General features: G+C 43.3%; 1 protein-coding gene across 1 annotated transcript; it reads right to left on the reverse strand.

Annotated features, from left to right (window-relative positions):
• Window positions 1-7,271: 7,271 nt before the first annotated feature.
• Window positions 7,272-14,199, reverse strand: SPX (spexin hormone). Its single transcript, XM_084765924.1, has 7 exons — window positions 14,157-14,199; window positions 13,372-13,562; window positions 12,954-13,034; window positions 12,780-12,837; window positions 12,040-12,102; window positions 10,156-10,239; window positions 7,272-7,364 (listed from the first exon to the last, which is right to left on the reverse strand). The coding sequence occupies exons 2-7, from the start codon at window positions 13,375-13,377 to the stop codon at window positions 7,306-7,308; spliced, it is 351 nt and encodes a 116-aa protein (XP_084622050.1). The 5' UTR covers window positions 13,378-13,562; window positions 14,157-14,199; the 3' UTR covers window positions 7,272-7,305.
• Window positions 14,200-19,616: the final 5,417 nt, after the last annotated feature.

The raw sequence follows: 19,616 nt of genomic DNA on the forward strand, positions 1-19,616 counted from the left end.
CAAAGGCACACACACCTGAAAGCTGTAAGAAGAAGAAGAAAGAGGAGAAGGAGAAAGAGGAGGAGGAGGAGGAGGAGAAGAAGAAGACACACCCAAGAGTAATAGATGGCAAGAAATAATCAAACTCAGGGCTGAAATAAATAAATTGGAAACAAAGAAAACAGTACAAAGAATCAATAAAACCAAGAGCTGTCTATCTTGTCAGCAAGATAGACAAACCAGTAGCCAAGCTAACTAAAAGGCAGAGAGACAGTATCCAAAATAACAAAATCAGAAACAAAAAAGGGGGACATATCAACAGACATTAAGAAAATCCAAAGAATCATTAGGTCTTACTTTAAAAATCTGTTTGCCAAAAAAATTGGAAAAGCTAAATGAAATTGACAATTTTCTTGATAGATACCACTTACTAACATCAAATCATGATCAAGTAAACAATTTAAAGAGACCTATAACTGCTAAATAAATAGAAGCAATCATTAAAAGTCTCCTAACCAAAAAAAGCTGTGGGCCAGATGGTTTTAGTGCAGAATTCTACCAGACTTTCAAAGAATAGTTAATACCAACACCCATCAAACTGTTCCACAAAACAGAAACAGAAGCAATGTTGTCCAACACATTCTATGAGGCCATAGTCATCCTGATAAGTAAAATACACAAGGACTCAACAAAGAAAGAGACTTTTCAAATCAATCTCTCCTATGAACATTGATGCAAAAATACTTAATAAAATACTCACAAACCAATCCAAGAACACTTAAAAAAGTATCACCACCATAACCAAGTAGGGATGCAGGGGTGGTTTGACATCTAAAACCCATCAACATAATCCACCTTATAAACAAATTGAAAGGAAAAAGCCACGTGATCATCTCACTAGGTGCTGAAGAAGCATTTGACAAAATCCAACACCCCTTCATGTTTAAAGTCTTGGAGCGATCAGAAATACAAGGTGCATACCTAAACACAGTAAAGGCAATATACAACAAGCCAACACCAAATTAAATGGAGAGAAACTTAAAATTTTTTCCCTAAAATAAGGGACAACACAGGCTGCCTACTCTCTCTGTATCTGTTCTGTACAGTCCTTGAAGTTCTAGCTAGAACAATGAGACAACTAAATGAGATCAAAGGGAAAACAAATTAGAAAGGAAAAGAAGTCAAAGCACTGCATTTGCAGATCATATGACAGTGCACATAAGTGATCCCCAAAATTCTACCAAAGAACTTTTACAACTAATAATCAACTTCAGCAAAATGGCTGGATAAAAAAAATTAACTTTAAAAATGACATTTTCTTATACAAATGACAAACAGACTGAGAAAGAAATTAGGGAAACAACACCTTTTACAATAGCTAAAAATAATATAAAATATCGTGGTGTAACTCTAATCAAGAAAATGGGAGACCTGTATGACAAGAACTTCAGTGTTTGAAGAAAGAAATTGAAGAAGATATCAGAAGATGGAAAGGTCTCCTGTGCTCGTGGATCGATAGCATTAACATAGTAAAAATGGCCATTTTACCCAAACTAATCTACAGATTCAGTGAAATTCCTATCAAAATACCAACACAATTCTTCACAGACCTTGAAAGAACAACCCTAAACTTCATATGGAAAAACAATAACAACAACAAGAACAAAACAGCTAAAACACTCCTATACAATAAAAGACCCTCTGGAGGTATCTCCAACCCTGACTTCAAGATGTACTACAGAGCAATAGTAATAAAAACTGCATGATGTTGCCATAAAAACAGACAGACTGATCAATGGATTCAAGTTGAAGACCCAGAAATAAACCATCACACCTATAAGACACCTAATTTTGGACCAAAAATAATAATAATAATAAAAAAAGCCAAAACCATTCGATGGAAAAAGAAAACATCTTCAACAAGTGAATCTAAGTGGATATCTACATGTAGAAAAATGCAAATAGATCCATATTCATCACCCTGCACAAAACTTAAGTCCAAGTGGATCAAAGACCTTAACATAAAATTAGATACATGAAATCTAATAGAAGAGAAATTGGGGGAATAGCCTTGATCTCTTTGGCTCAGGACAGGAGACAACTTCCTGAACAGAACACCAACAACTCAGGCACTAAGATCAACAATTAATAAATGGGAGCTCCTGAAACTGAAAATCTTTAGTAAGGCAAAGGACATTGTCAAGAGGACAAAATGACAGCCTACAGAAAAAAATTTTGCTAACCCTACATCTGGCAGAAGGCTAATATCCAAAATATGTAAAGAATTCAAGAAATTAGACACGAACAAATCAAAAACCTAATTCAAAAATGGAGTACAGATCTAAACAAAGAATTAACAGAGAAATATTTACTGGCTGAGCGGAACTTAAAGAAATGTTCAATGTCCTTAACCATCAGGGAAATGCAAATCAAAATGACTGAGGTTCTATCTTATACCCATCAGAATGGCTAAGATCAAAAACTCAAATGACAGCACATGCTGGAGAGGATGTGGAGAAAGGGGAACACTCCTCCATTGCTAGTGGGAGTGAAAACTTGTACAACCACTGTGGAAATCAATTTGGGATAGATCTACCTCAAGACTCAGCTATACCAGCCCTGGGCATATATCCAAAAGATGCACTATCATACCACAAGGACACTTATTCAACTATGTTCCATAGCAGCTTTATTCCTAATAGCCAGAAACTAGAAAAAACCTGTATGTCTCTCAAAGGAAGAATGGTTAGAAAATATATGGTAGATTTACACAATGGAATACTACTCAGCTCTTAAAAACAAAGACATCATGTAATCTGCAGGAAGTGGATGGAACAAGAAAAGATAATCATGAGTGAGGTAACCCAGACCCAGAAAGACATACATGGTATATACTCACTCATAAGTAGGCATTATCCATCAAATATAGGAGAACTATGCTACAATCCACAGACCCAAAGAAGCCAAGGATGTCGTCCCAAGGGAGGATGCTCACTCAGAAGAGGAAATAAAATAGGCGTACGAAGTGGATGCAGGGAGGTGTGTGTGCAGGGGCATGAGGGAGAGTAACAGGGGGGACGAGGTGAAGATCAGGTATTGGGAGATGGGAGAAGGAAAGGACATACAGAGAGAGCAGAAATCAGTGGTGGGTATTTCTGGTACAAGAGAGACCCCCAAGAGTCTATGGGGGTGACCTTGGCTGAGATTCCTAGAGGCAAGGAATATGGAGCCTAAAGTTGCCAGCTCTTGTAGCCAGGTGGGACTTCTGGTGAAGGGAGGGGGCAGCCAACGCACCCTGAAACTTTCCACCCAATGTTTGTTCTGCCTACAGGAAGTATTGGGATGAACACGGAGCAGAGATTGAGGGAACAGCAAACCAATGACTGGCCCTTCTTGTGACCCATCCCAGGGGAGAGAGGCAACCCCCGGTGATTAAGGATACTCTGCTGTGCTGGAAGACAAGAGTTTAAGATAACTGTCTTCTGAGAGGCTTTACCCAGCAGCTGATGGAAACAGATGCAGAGACCCACAGCGAAACGATAGGCCTAGCTCAGGGAGTTTTGTAGAAGAGCGGGAGGAAGGATGGAGGAGATCAAGGACACCACAAGAAGACCTACAGAGTAAATTAACCTGGGACCATGGGGGCTCACAGAGACTGAACCACCAACTAAAGAGCTTGCATAAGCCAGACCTAGACCCCCTGCACATAAGTAACACATGAGCATCTTGGTCATCATGGGGGTCCCCTAACAATGGGAGTGAAGGCTAGGTCTGACTATGTTGCCTGCCTTTAATTCCCTTTCCTTTAGCTTGGGCTGCTTTGTCTGGTCTCAGTGGGAGAGAATGCTTTTAGTCCTGTTATGACATGAGGGGCCAGGATGCTTGGTACCTCTTGGGGCCCCTTCTGTGAGAAGAAGGAAAGGGGTGGGGAGGGGAGGGGGCATGAGGGTGGGACTGGGATTAGGCTGTAAAGTGCTTAAATAAAAAAAGAGGGTTGTAAACTCATCTTTTTATGTATATCCTGGAAGGAACTTAAATTATATAAAGCTCAATACTGCTAAGCATTAGATAAAATTAGAAACCACGGTTTTGTAAGGTGTTTAGGTCATGAGGGCACTGTCCTTAGGGATGAAGTTAGTGACCTTAGGAAAGAGCTCATCATGTTGGGGATGTAACTCAGAGGTAGACTCCTTGTTCAGTTGGCTGGGGCTCTGGGTTCAATACCCAGTATCAAAATAAGAAGAGAGAAAGGACAAAGAAGAAACAAGGAAGGGAGGGATTGAGGGAAGGTGGAAGAAAGACAGGGAGAAAGGGGAGGAGGAATAAAAAGATGGAGGGGGAACAGAAATTCAAAGAGGAGGAGGAGAAATAAGAGGAGGAAGAGAGGCCCCATGGAGTTCCCTTGACTCTATCATAGGGATGTGTAACCACAGCAAGGAGTCACCTATGGGAAATTAGCCCTCACCACACATCCATTCTGCCAACATGTTGACAAACTCCAGAACTCTAAGAGCAAATCTGCTTCGGTTAAACCGCCAGTGCAGGACATTTTGTTTCAGCAGGCCCAGCTAACTGAAACCACCATTCCCCTTTATGGCAAAGCCTTGGTGAACAGAGCTGGTTTTACATAGGCGGCTAAGACTTTTAGGTCCTACAAATGCTATGCTGATTTTTTTTTTCAAGGTACAGTGAGGACTCTCCTTGAGGAAATCCAAAGAGGCCTCATAGGAGGCGCCCAACTTTCTATGAAGTGACATGGCAATGCAGCCGCCTTGTCACACAGTGGCTTTAGGGATCAAGTGACATGAAGAATGAGCTCTTCCTGAAGGAGTAGTCACTGCAAAGACTGAACTGAATGGAGCTGCATCACCAACATCCTTTCACCTGAGGTGAAGACAAAACAAGGAGACTCAAGGCTGCTAATACACACTCATTCTTATGCTTCCAGCCAAGTGCAGAAGGGGTGTGGATGGGTACCGATCTGAACAAGGCCGAGCCCTTTGCCCTTGCCTCTCATCTTCAGGATGTTGGGGTTAGGGGAGACATCTTGCAGAAGTGCAGAGAGACAGAACAATCAAAAGTCAAGTAAGGTGTGATGCAGTGAGAAGAAGGACATCCTGCATTGGGCAGAAAGTGGCTGGACATCCTGCAGAGATGGTCCAGTACATGTCTATGTGCTGATGTCAGCATTTTCCAACTTAAATACAATCTGTGGTGTGTGCCCTTATTCATTTCAGTTTGTACAATAATATAGAGACGTGAGAACACAACCTGCTCTAGCTGGCAAGTAGTCAGGGTGGGGCTTTTAAGATGTGATTCAAAGCCTTGCCTGTGAAGCCAGTAGCACACACTGAGCGTGCACGAAGCCTGAGTTAAATTTCCACTATACACAAAAATTTAAAAAGTGACTAGGTCTTTAAAAGTGATCAATGCAGTTCTTTGAGGGCTTGGGGATGGGGTTAGTACACCCGAATGTGTTAGCATGAAGTGTGTCCTCTCCTCCTGCTCCACCCCTTTCACATGGGTCCTCTTGTTTCCACTCGTCTCCCAGGCTGTGAACAGCACCTGGTTCTTCCATCCAGCAGAGATATGTAAGAGGCATGAACCAAAATAGACTTTTTTTTTTTTTTTTTTTTTTTTTTACAAATTACAAAGTTTCAGGCAATCTACTTTAGCAATGAAAACCCAACAAAGACACATCCTAAGAAGGTTGGAAAGTTTTTATCAAACTGGAAAGAGGGAGCCATATGATTTATTAGCACATCTGGACCGCAGAGCACTTAAGCAATGTTAGGAGGGGGAGGTATCCCTCGAATAGCTGCTGTCATTTAGACAGCTTTTATAAACTATACTACGGCATGAAGCTCTTGAGCGTGTGTGGGGAAGCTGTGAGAAGAGCCACTTGATGAGCTAGGAAGAAAGAAAGTATTTAAATGAGCAATACGCACCAGTGTCTGTTGATTCAGTAACGTGATAAATTAGATATGGAACCTTCTAGCAAACACTCTTTTTAAAAAGAGCTACTCTAAAATCAGGCCATGACTAATGACAGGTGCCTATGATGATGCCACACAGATTTAGTACTTGAATATTTTTGACAGAAGCCAATGGTATATTAACCTGAATATAGATTTATTATGTTATTATGAATTGAAAAGCAGACAAAGCATATACACATGATTTTGAATACTTAACACAGGGCGAATTAAAATATCAGATTACAGAGATATTCACATAAAGGTATTCAATCGCTACTAAGTAATAGCTCTAATCAGGCTGGGATCAATACTGTTACTTGGGCACTTATGGTTAATGATTCTGAACTTAATATGTAAAATACCATGGTAATCATTATGTAATTGCAAATAAATTATGTCCTCACCTCCATCCTTAGTGGACCTCTCCCAGACCACTTCATGTCTTAACCTTCTCTCTTCTACCTTCTCCCACCCCCTCCCTGTGTGTGTGTGTGTGTGTGTGTGTGTGTGTGTGTCTGCACATGTATTTGGATAATATTAAACCTGAGCTGGCTTGGAAGAGAATAACTCATGCATATGGCATGCACTTGTGCCTTGGAAGTACCTTAATGTAAAATCATGATGGAGTCTCTTTCAGCCACAGAAAACGGGCTACCTCTGAGCCTGGACAACTTGTTTACTCCTTTGTGTGGCACATGCTCCAGCAGACTCCATCACCATCTGCTTATATGCCAGTGACTTTAAGGTCCAAGTTTTTAAGTAGAATTCACTTAGATCTCCTAGGCTCCCAGCCCTGGGTCTTCCAAGGGTTTTATCTCATCTCAGCAATGATAGAGAAGCGTTGTGTGGGAGCTTTATCCCAGGCATCCTCTCCTCAGCTCCATCCTTAGTGGACCTCTCCTAGACAAGTTAAAAAAAAAAAGACCCACAACCACTTCATGTCTTAACTTTCTCTCTTACTGGGGATGAGAAAAGGGGAAACAGGGAGAGTTGTTGCTGAGTGACACCAAGGGGCAAGAGGGTGAGGGGATGAGAAAACCAACAGTTAAGATCAAGACGGAGCTAGACTGCAGGGAGAAGAAAGAACACCCATGAGTTCTTAGCCTTGGCATTCAGAGGCCCCAGAAAATCTAAGCCTGCATAAAGACACTGATGATGTCAGTCCAGAGCAGTGGACCTCGATGGTATCCATCCAGGAATTCTGTGTGACTAAACCTAGAGATGCGGGTGTCTAGGGTTACAGGTGTGGAAGGAAGGGTGCATGGGCCCTTTTCACATGGTTCCAGGTTTTTTTTTTTTTTTTTTTTACCATGAATACAAGTACGCTTGAATGTGTCCTGGTGTGTTCTCACCAGTTCAACCGTCTGTCTTCCAGGAATTTGCTTTGATCAAAATTCCCTCCTTCATCTGAAAGGAAGAAAGAAAACAGCTCAAAGTGAACATACGCATTCTTGGCTTTAGAAAGAACAGAATCCCAAGAAATAGACATTTGACCCAAAGGTTAAGTCAGTCACGGGCTATGCTACCAACAATTCTTCTGCAGATTGGTTTCAAAATAAAATTTATCTGCTCACATTGGGACACAGCTGGCAATTCTCATTTTACACCCAGTAGCTGTGTAGTTGAGGAGGACCTTGAACTGCTGATCCTCCTGCCTCTGCTTCCCAAGTGCTGGGACCACAGACATTTGCCACCATTGCTTCTTTGTGTAGTGCTGGGGATTGAGCCCAGGGCCTTGTGCTTGCTGGGCAAACACTCTCCCAGCTGAGCTCCATGGCAGCCCAACATGCAAATCTGTACCATAAAGTGCACGGGGAAGTTTGGCAGAAGGGTAAAAGGGCTGCACGTCTTGCTCTGGCTGCCATGCCTCTAGTCTAAACACCTGCTGTCATAACCATTCACTCCCATGACAGGGATATGGCCTGTGCTTCCTGTTGATATATTTCCTGCATGGGAAAGGTGACATGGGAACACCCATGAAAATATTCCTCCATTACCCGTTTCTTCTGGGTAAGCAATGAGACCAAAGACAAAGGCACTAGTTAGCTGGATGGGAATGCAAAAGTCAGGCTAGAGTGTCTTATGAGATTAGACAGTCGCCAGATCAAAGCACCCTAACTGTAAAGTAGAAGGAGCGAAAGCTGAAGTGGAGTGGAGCGGAGTGGCCGGCACAGTATGCGTGCTTGAGATTTTTAATTTTCCCCCTAGATTTTAAATTGCCCAAGATTGCCTTCTAATAAGAGTCATTCCCTCAGTTAGTTAGTCAAAATAGAATTTGAATCCTCAATTGCTCACACCTCCTGAAAGTTAGTAAATGATATGCTTCCCTTTAGAGGGAAAGAGAATGTGGACACATGGACTGACGCACAGACACATGCATGCCTAAGAGGCAGAGCCAAAGAAAACTCCATTGGAATTTAAGTTTTTGGTGTAAGAGACTTCCAGATGATACCTAGAGACTCTTCAATGAAAATATTAGAGATTAACGATGGGCATATCACATGGGAATAAAAACCCCTCCATTTATTTAGGTTAATAAAACTTTGCTTCTTCAGCTAATCCAGAGAGAAGCTACTCAGAACGTGTCAATCATTAGGGCTGGTGAGGTGGCAGGTCAGGTAAGGGTACCCACTGTCTAGCATGGCAACCTGATTTCAGTTCCTGGAGCTTGGATGATGGAAGGAAGGAGAGAACTGGCTGAAAAGTTATCCTCGTACATTATTCTTGTCTTCCAAAAAGCACTTGAAATGGAGACCTCAAGTGGTCGCCTTTCTCCCCTTATAATGAACTCTCCTTTTTCTACTGTATCCTGTTGTCTGGCTCTGTATATCTTCCCAACACCCACACCTACTGTCAGTCAGTCAGCATCAAAGTTCTTTTCCTAAGGACTTCAAGACCTGGTTATTGTTTCAGACCTTGAGGTTAAAACCGGTCATCTTGGACGCAGCGACTTCTGTCTGTTATGCAGAGCGTCCCACTTTTTCCATGCATGGAGGATGATGGTTAGAATTGATACTAAAAGGAATTGGGACTGGAGAGATAAGTTCAGTCAATAAAGTGTTCATGAGGACCTGACTCCAGATTCTCAGCACTCACATAAAAAGCCAGATGTGGTGACACATGCCATAACCCCAGTGATGGTGGCACCCGGGGCGAGACAGGTGGAGCTCTGGAAGCTCACTGACCAGCTGAATCAGTGAGTTCCAGGTTCAGTGAGAGACCTATCCTTAAAGACTAAAGTGGAGACTGGTTTATGAAGACACCCAGTGACATCTGGTCTCCACATGCATGGACACACATCTGCACACAGTACACACACACACACACACACACACACACACACACACACACACACACACACACATACACACACACACACACACACACACACACACACACACACACACACACACATACACACACACACACACACAATGTATCTCATTACAATGGGTCCCTAGAGTAAGGGGACCATTCCAGTGTCAGGGTCACAAAGCTAGTAGAAGCTGACAAAACAGGATTTACAGCCAGGTCTGTGAACGTCCAGAGGCCTAGCTGACCTGTTACTAAGATGCTCCAGTCCTACTGGTACTTCTAGCTCACATGGACAGAAGGACTGTCTGCCGATTCCATCCATGGGTGGCTGAGAAGAAGCTAGGCAGTAAGGAGCGAATGACACAGGCCAGCAGGCAAAGCTGATTCTGTCTGTTCAGCTGAACCATACCTACTGCTGTGTGTGAAAGTGAAAAGTGACTGGCAATCACAACTTTTATCGGGTTTAATTTTAAATAGTGATCAATTGGATTTTGATTATTCCTTTTTTTTTTTCCTTCGTGCTTTCAATTACAAAACGATGAAGCTAATTGGAGCTCTTTCAGTTTTAAGAGTCCTATTTGATGGATGGAGGAGGGTAAGGAGTTCAAGGCCAGCCTGGGATATGTAAGGGATTTTAAGCCAGCCTGGACTACATAGACATTGTATTAAAAAAACAACAACAACAACAACAAAAACAAATAAATGTTACCAACAATAGGCTATGGTTATGAAATTAATATTCAATTCCCCACTGTCATCAAAGTAGTGTTTTTGTATTCCTGGGGCTCATTTTACAGGGAGTATTTGTGGGGTCTGGGGGGAAGGGGGAGGAGTCAGTATGCAAATCTCATTCCGGAATAGAAAGAAGTCACCACAGTTGCACCTTTTTGCGGTTTCTGCAAGGACTCCAGAAACAGGGCTGCAGCCTCCCGGAGAGTCAGCAGTTGAAGATGTGGGTTTCGTCTTTCTGAAGAAACAGAAATGTACACAGCCTTGATACTCATATAAACAAAGCAGCACTTAAATCTTCGTGTCAATTAAACATTGTAAATAAATTAGCATTCAGATATTTGTGTCAACTAAACTTACTGTGCTGTGTGAGACTAGAAAGACCTCTAGGAAGCAGGTTTTTTTTTTTTTTTTATCTGTACACTGTATAGTGATTTAAAAAACATTGACGAAAACATTTATAGTGCATTTTATTTAGTGCATTTGTGTGTGTGCACGCACATACACACACACACACACACACACACACACACATACCCCTGAAGGTCAGAGGACAACTTTGGGGCGTCTGCTCTCTCCTGCCATAAGTGGGTCCTAGGACTGAACTCAGGTAGTGAGAGTTGTGGCAATGCCTTTACCTGCTGGTCAGTCTTGATGGCCCCAGAGTGATCTTCACAAACTGAAGTGTCATATTTTTCTTGGAAATGACTTCCAATTGTGTTTCCTGTGTTTACCTCCAGGGATGGAAGAAGGATATGCACTGTATGCTAGGGAGTATGTCTCAAAAAAGAGACAGAGTAGGAGGCCAGCCACAGCCCTTTTGCCTCTTTCAGGGCTTGGGGGTGGCTTTTCCCTCTCATAGCACAACATAGGTTGCCTGGGCCAAAAGATTGAGGCGTGATTCCATGGGAGCCAGAATCTCCTATTTCCTACCTCAAATCAGCTTCAGCTAAACGTGGACCTTCCTACAATTAGCCTATATTTATAGCCTATAGCCTATAATTAGCTATTTGACTGCAGATACTTTGACTACATGTTCAGAGCTCTTTCAAATTTCTTAAGTTACATGTTTATGGCATTACAGGAACATGCTATCACACTCTATTCCAAACTTAAGTTGATAGGTGACATGGTCCCGATCCAGCACACATCTTGAGTTTTATTCAGAAGTAACAGAAAGAGAAGAAAGATATTTTACCCTAACAAAATAAGAGTAATGACACTGCAAACTGAGGAACTGAAAGCGACGCATGCGAGGCATCTGCTACAGGTATGCCCCGAAGTGATGGCTAGTCCTCCAAACAGGCACAGCTTTTATTCTTAGTATTTGTATGCAAGGGTTTAGCAAAATTAATTTTTCTTCATTTTTAAACTGTAATGACATGAAATTCATCAAGAAAAATGTCCCCGGCTCTATTTTTCTTTTCTTTGAATTTATTTATTTGTTTGTTTGTTTATTTTACATCCTGATCGCAGGCCCCACTCCTCCTCTCAGACATCCCTCCTCCCATCTCCCCTTCTCCTCACAGAAGGGGAAGGTCCCTCGTGGGTACCAACAGGCCCTGGCACATTAAGTCATTAAATTAATTTTATTTTATTTTATTAAGAATTTCATACATGATGAGTACTGTTTGCATCGTCTCCACCCCTTCTCTGCCCCCAACGTTTCCAAATTCACCACCTTTTCTTTAATTGTTATTTAATATTTTTCTTTGTCCCTGAAGAACACTTATCCTTGCCCAGGTATAAATTATACCTAGCCTTATTTTTAATGACCTTTACTTTATTGCATTTGGTTTAAAAACTTTTGGTATCTGTTTCTAGTCATTTAAGAGGGAGGTGCACTTGAAACTTCTGAGGGTTCCTTAATACTAATTGTTAATTGGGGAGAGAAAGGGCAAGGCAAGGCTCTTTACATAAATAGCCAGGTGGGCTTCTTGAACCAGCTCAGTCTCTTTGCCCTGCGGTTGCACCGCAGACCTAGCCAGTCACCAGCTGCGTGCTGGGAGACAGCGGCGCCGCTGCACAGCTCACCTACCTGGAGGTGGCCGGTCTGCGAGCTCCTTCCTGCGGTTCTGGTCCGAGATGAAGCGGCGGCCCTCTGCGGGGGAGAAGGGGGCTGAGCGAGGACAGCTAGACCCCAGGCAGGGGAAGACTGGAGAGAGCAGCACCAAAGAGTCGCGCGCAAGCCTGTCCCTTCCCTTCCTCTCCTTCCCCTCCTTCTTTTGTCAAGTTCTTTCGATGCTGCTCCAGCCCCACAGACCCGGTTTGCGCGGAGGAACACTACCTCTCCCATTTAACAAACCAACTTCATTCCCTCCTTCCTTCTTATTTTCCTCCCTCCTTTCCTTTCTCATCCCCCTTTTCTTGAACCCTTCTCCCCCTTTTTTCTCCTTCCTTCCTTCCTTCCTTCCTTCCTTCCTTCCTTCCTTCCTTCCTTCCTTCCTTCTTCTACCTTTCTTCCCCTACAGGACCTTAGTTTGACCAGGAAATGACTATGAAGGCCAAGCTAGCCTTGCACTCAAAGCAGTTTTCCTGCCTCAGCTTCAAGAGTGCCCGAATTACCTTTGTGAGGCCTGGGGTTCTCTCTGCTTTCTGGCCATGAGGGTATCTTTGACTGTGACCTGCCTTCGCTGCCATTTCTGGGTTGTCTGAGATCCTATTATTTACTGGAGCCAACAACTGTGACACTGTCTCCCGGGGGGGGGGGGGGGGGGGGTATCCCTGTGTCTTCCCACGCATCTCCCGGGTGAAGACAGTAAAGAATTTGGAACTCACGTGCGCCCTTCAGGTAGAGCATAGCCTGGGGAGTCCAGTTCCTTCTCTCCAACAATCTCTGCAGCCCAGGGAGGAGAGAGGGCAGTTAGCACAGGGCAGCAACGTGGAAAAGAAGAAAAATAACGGAGGCCACGCAGTTCGTACCCAGGGTTTGTATTGTCTGTATGAGATTACCTGCGGAGCGCCGCTGCAGTTTTCTAGGACAGACAGAGCCAAAAGAAGGGCCAAAGCTGTCACCACCAGGCTTCTGGGGCCCTGCAAGAAACACCAACCAAACCCAGGTTCATCTGAGTGTTCTGGGATTTTTCTGCCTTCTCCTCAGACTGGACAAACCTCTCTCTTCAGTATATGATTCTACCTTCTACACAATCCATAACGAGTACTTTTAAAAATTAGAAAAAATATGATTTCCATAACTTCACCCAAATAAAGAATCGGTGAGTAAGTTATTTTACTCAGCGAAGTCAGACGATTTCACTATTTAAAGGCATGTTCCCCAAATGTCCAGTCATCTGAAATGCTCGTTAAGTATAAACTGGGTAGAAAGGCAGCGCAGCTGGAAAGGTGTCGGATGCTCACATTCGGGGCTTACCTTCATGTTCTAACCCTTTTCCGGAGCCCCACAACTGCTGTCGTTGTACCAGCGAGGAGTCTTTTAAACCTGCTGCAACCTGGGCCTTTAAAAACCCGTAGCGTGGAGTCTTCGCAGAGAAAAGGAGACCACGGGGACAGCGTGTGTCAATCTTCTGAACTGATCTGCTCTGATGATTCCGCTGGGGAGGTCTAATTGGCAGAAATAGGACAATGATTGATGAGCGGATATCATCTATTTAGGCACTGACCACAGCCAGGAGACATTCTGACTGTATCAGCTTCGTCACTTTTGTTTTTCCTGTTAGCTGCCCAGTGTGTTTTACCATCATTAATGAAAACAAACGGATAACATACTAGCTATGGATGAGGATGAATCACCCCCGTGAACACGAAAAGGTTAGGGAACCTCAGAGGAGCTTGACATCAGTCATTCAGTCACTCAAGAATCCGTCCAGTCAATGATTTAACCAACACATGTTGAGTGACTTCCTCCTGCCAGACAAATTCTTAGCTCACTGATCCCCTTTTAGTTAGGGGTCGTGTCTAAGCCACCTGCTGCACAATGCTTAGGTTAGTAAGTAAAGGCAGGCAAGATGACACGTGCCAGGCTACTTTAGAGGGAGTGAAAGTAGAGAGGATTTGAAAGATAAAATTTCAGGGCATTTGGAATTAGTATTCCAGCTACCTGTTACACAGACAAACAAGTGAAAGGGGAACCAGAGGGTCAGCAAACAGCTGGGTTTATTTGAGGCCACAACACTAGTGGGATCGCAGCAAGGGTACCCGGAACTGCCTTGTGCCTACGAAGATGTGGCCACGAGCCAAAGGCAGCGACAGAAGGCTACAAAGAACGCAGGGCTGGAAATGATGTCGGAGGTGGAAAACTCAGGACCAGTCGGTGAATCAGACGTGAGAGACTGAGAAAATAATTGAGTCAAGGATGCTCCTTAGATTTTTGGCTCAAGCACAGGTAAATGAAACAGTTTACAGGAACAACACAGACTTCCCAAGGAACCAAATTGTGAACATGCAGAACCAGCAAGTAGAAATGTAAAATAGGTGACTGGAAACGCCAGGCTTAGGAATCCAGCAAAGAGACTATTAGCTTAGTTTTTCCCTTTTCTAAACGAAAGGAGTGATCCATTGTAAGAATTCTAAGAATTTAAAAATGGGGGCAGGGGCAGTTGGACAAGAACGAAACTGTCAGCAAGAGGAACACACAGAGCTGTGAAAGCAAGCACACAGAAACTGAACAGGTAACGATCCAGAAAAAAAAGAGGTGGAAGTAGAGCAATCAGAAAAAAAAGGGGTCACTTCAGGGAGCCGGATATCAAGGAGCTCAGAGAGTATGCAGTGGTATTGACAGGCCAGAGGGCTGGTGACATGGCTCAGCAGGTAAAGGTGCTTGCTGCCAAGCCTAACTAATAACTTAAATTTTATACCCGGAACTGGTACTCACATGGTGAAAGGAGAAACCGTATTCCTGGAAATTGTCTTCTGTCTGCATCATACATGGTGTTGTACACGCTTCCTCCCCCCAATGCTAAAATAAGTGAATGTGGTTTAAACTTTGAGGGCCCAAGCAAGATGTGAGAAAATAGCCCGTGGATTTGGAAGTACGGTGCTGTCTGAGGGCAGAGGCAAACCTGGAGTGGGTTAATTAGCAAATAAAGTCCGAAGAAATCTAAACAAGTGCTAACAACATGCCAAAAAGTCACCTTTTTGAGGCAGAGAAATGATGACTGAGTATTCTAAGTGTGATTTGTAGAATTTCAGTGTTATTGGGTGATAGTGACTTTGCTTGCTTTTTTTGTTGTTGTTGTTGCATTGCCCAGGCTTTTCTAGCACACTCATGTGTGATGGAGCCTTTAGCTGGGGCCCAATGATCCCCTGGTGCAGTGTGGCTGTAGACAGATCTAGTTTCTAGAACAATGTTGGTGGATTGGTAATGGCAGATTCAAAAAATCAGTGCTGGGGTGGGATGACCTCCCCTTTGTGGATTTTTGTTTTTGTTTTTGTTTTGTTTTATTGTCTAGATCAGTTAGGTTTGTCAGTGTTTGTTAATAAAAACGATTTGTAAGACATGCACCATTAAGGACAACCAGAGCAAATGATAATGGAGAGTAAAGATCAAGGAAAAAGCTAAAGGGATGGCTGGGATAACGCTCAGGGGTTGAGAGTACAGACCCAGATTCAATTTCCAGTAGCCACACTGGTCAGGTCACAATATACTGTGACTCAAGTCCCAGGGGATCCAATGCCCTCTTTTGGCTTCCTTGGGCATCTGCATAGATGTGTTGCACATACAGGCATGCAGGCTTACACATATATGCAGATAAATCCCATGTGTGGGGATATGAGGTTGCTTCACAGCAGACGTCTATGATGTGCCTGGTGATCTAGCAGAGCTGTGATTTTTCCCAGCTGCAGATAGTTTCTGTGATAGTGGTCACAACTGGAATTCTGGGGATTTTTCAGAAGGTATACAAATTCCAAGGCCCTGAGAGGTAGGTAGGGTGGGTTGTTGAACGGTTGTTGGTTGCTGTTGGTCACGGTTTGTTAAGTAGTCCCACACAAAGAAGAAACAAGAAGACATTAGACATCCTGATGGCAAAGCTCAAACTTGCCCCAAGGAGCTCAATGCCCCTAATCGGCAGGAAATAGTCTAATTATCCCTTTTCCGACCTCTGGCTTTATTCAGGGATTGCATTCCTTTCCTCTCTTTCTTTCTTTCTTTCTTTCTTTCTTTCTTTCTTTCTTTCTTTTTTTTTTTTACCTATCTAATGTTAGGGGGTTAAAAGGGAAGAAGAAAAGCATGAAGAAGGGTGTAAGAAAGAAGACTCCACAAAGTAGCAAAAACTGGCTACGATAAATCTTTAAAAGTATGTGATAAAGAAAGGACATTGCTGCAAGAGGGACAGGATGTCAGCTGTTTTGGTACCCAGTTGAAACAGCTATGCACAGAGGCAGACATTGGATGAAGACCTAACCACCACCCGATATGCTCAGAGACACAGAGGGTGAGCCCATGTAGTATGTGTAACAACACAGTGAACTGCTGTCTCGGTTTGTATCTCAAGTGTCCCCTGAAAGTTCATCCTACAGAACAGGACTTAGCGATGGCAGAGCCTTTCAGAGGAGGGCCAAGTAGGGGTTCCTTCAGGTCTTCCCAGTGCACCCTCAAAAATAGACAGCCAGAGGCTCAATCTCTTCCTTTTTCTTCACAGCCATGCAGTGAAAAACTCTGTTCTGCTATAGTGGGCTGACATAGGTCTGAAGGCTTTGTGTGCATGAGATCATGGAATGGAAACTTCAAAATATGTGGGGCAAAGATAAACCTTTCATTCTATAAGCTGTATCATCTTAGTCATCTGTTACAGTGACAGAGAGATAGCTACCACAAACACACATAGCTTAGGAGCTCATTACTCAGCTTTATACGAAAAGTCAGCAAGGTTAGGTCTGGTGAGGGCCTTCTCAGCTATGTCATGCTGGAAGAAGAAAAATTCCTGCAACATTATGTATGTATGTATGTATGTATGCATGCATGCATGCATATATATATGTTTGAGCATTTTGTCTGCACGTATGAATGTGGGGGTTGACTTTAAAGGATAAATATTATTTGCCAATTCCTGGAAATTAGTTTGAGATCGAGATGCCAGATGTTTAGGTTTGGTCATTGTGTCAGGGAGGACAGGATGGTTGAACCTTGGGTTTGGATACCCTAAGAAAGCAATCAAAAAGAGAAAGGGTTTATTTTGGCTCACAGTTCAAACATGCAGTTCATCATGATGGGAAGACGAGGTGGCAGGAGCAGAGAGCAGCTAGTCACACTGTGCCCACAGCGAAGAAGAGAGCAAGGAAGGGTTCTGTTCAGCTCACTTTCTCCTTTACACAGTCCAGGGTCTGAGGCCAAGGAGTGCTGCCATCCACAGGGGACGGTGGTCTCCCACCTCAACTAACTTAACCAAGAGAGTTCCTCCATCCAGCCTGGCCCCAGTGGATAAGTCAACATCACAGCTCCTGCATCTACTGCCCAGGGAACATCTGGGAAGAGGGATTAGAATGCCTGTCAGGGCCAAAATACCAGGAAGTCTGCTGTGAAACCGTTTCTCCAAGAAATGGCCGCACAAACAAGACCAGAAGAATAACACTATCAACAGACCTGTTAACACGGAAGGGGGAAATTTACAAGGTCCCATCTCAAGACAAAGAACTACAGGTGACCAATGACTGCTGGGAGAATTAGTCTCTCCCAGGGATGAGCCTTCTTATTGGTTGTCTAATCTAGAGTGGCCAGCCTGGAAACCATTTACACAAAACAAGAAAAATGGACCCAGCAGATTGCATATATTTATTTGCGCACACACATACATATGTATATAACAAATATAATATTAAAAAAAAAAAGGAGGGGCTTTCAACTTGAGAGCCAGGCATATGGGAGAGCAGCCTGGAAGGGCTGGAAGGGACCAGGAGCAGGAAGTGACATCATTCTATTTCTATTAAAAACACCTTTCCCCCCTAAGGGAAGAACAAAAAGGTAACCTCCCAGGGGCATGCCCAAAGGCTCATCTGGATCCCATCACGGTGACAGTTGTCATCCAGGATAGCCAGGAGGTGAGGAGAAATAGCAAGGAGTTCATATTTAGGGTTTTCAGACTGTTTCTCATAATGACCCAGCAGATCTGCCAGGCATGCTGGTGTGGTGGCTTGTTTGCACTGTCCTAGGAGACAGACTAAAACCAAACACAATGGGCCAGGGAGCTAGCTTGTGGGCAAAGCACAGCTGTACATGCCTGAGTACCTGAGTTTGATCCCCGGTTCCCATATGGTGAAAAGTTGTCTTCTGACTTCCACGTGTATGCTGTGGCCCTTGCTCTCACATGCGTGTGCACATACACATAAATATATTTAACAAAACATAAGGGGAAAAAACTAGAAAAAATGTTTTAGAAAGAACAGGAAAATGAATCACCAAAAGAAACATTTGAGTCTTAAGGAAGAATAAAAATGCCCTGTTAGTTTATCTGCTGAATCTGTAAGTAGGAGTTTTACGTCAAAGCTGCCATTTTCCATTTATTGCAACAAATAAAGGGAATGGCTCTGACATGTTATCAATATTGCAGACTCACCACGGACAGCATGTCAGACGCTGTTCTGAAAGGTTTGACAGAGAGGCCCCAGGAAGATGCTTCTGTTAAATCACAAGGTTTTAAAGACAGATGTACTTCCAAGTTATGAGAGGGAGTCTAGTTGTTTGATTCAAAATATGATAGGTTGAAGTCTTGAATTATCTTCTGATGACAGTATGAACAAGTCTACCAGTCAGATAGGCTCTTTTCTTTCTTTTTGTTTTTTTTTTTCAAGACATGGTTTCTCTGTGTAGCCTTGGGTGTCCTGGACTCACTTTGTAGACCAGGTTGGCCTCAAACTCACAGCGATCTACTTGCTTCTGCCTCCCGAGTGCTGGGATTAAAGGCGTGTGCCACCACGCCCAGCTTCCTATACCTTTCTTAAAGGTATATTCATTAGAGATCATTTTGCCTTCATCACTAGGATAACTTGATCATTTGGATTTCGAAACTTGGCTCTATTGGTGCCCAGGTTGTATTGAAACAATGACCACTTCTCACTGTTTAAAAGTGACAACCACTCAGGTTGTATCTGAATTGATTGGCTGCTCAGCCAAGGGGGGTGGGGTCAGTCCCAGAGCTTACACTATCACCACAGTCGAAGCACCTCACAGGCTCAAGTGCATGAGGAGAGGCACTTAGAAGTTTTTTCAGGAAGAAGACTCCTCACTCAGTCATTTGGCATCTAACCGGATTAGTGCCTGAACCTTGTGCTGCCTAAATTCCGGGATTTATAGGTGCGTGCCAGCAAGCCCAGCTCCTGACATCTCTGGACCCTGAACAATCACAACTAAGACCAAGTGCAGCCTTACTGGGCTACACTGCAGCCAGGGGCTACAGGCCTCTTGCACTCCGTTCTACCTCTGTTGAAACCTACAACTCCTATCAGCCTACCCCAGGATTAACTAGGGATCACTGGGTCATAAGTATTCAAGTGTAATAAATTCCTTTTTCAGACAACAATTATTTCAAGCTCTTTGAACTTAGAAATTAATCTTCACTCGTTTTTAAAATCCTCTGTTCATTTTTAAGATTCTGTAATTAATGGCAGCAACAGAACAGCTTTTCCTAAAAAGCTCCAATGACCTGTAGTGATAGGAAATTC

Source organism: Acomys minous (assembly GCF_964271855.1).
Source record: "Acomys minous genome assembly, chromosome: 17".
Classification (NCBI taxonomy): Eukaryota; Metazoa; Chordata; class Mammalia; order Rodentia; family Muridae; genus Acomys; species Acomys minous.

Bases quoted from the DNA above. Each gene is read 5' to 3' on its own strand.
- SPX (XM_084765924.1), bottom strand. The intron at 10,240-12,039 runs GTAGGTGAGCTG...CTGTTTCTTCAG, and splicing joins CGCAGACCGGCCACCTCCAG to AAAGACGAAACCCACATCTT. The intron at 7,365-10,155 runs GTGCAACTGTGG...TCTTCCTTTCAG, and splicing joins CTTGCAGAAACCGCAAAAAG to ATGAAGGAGGGAATTTTGAT.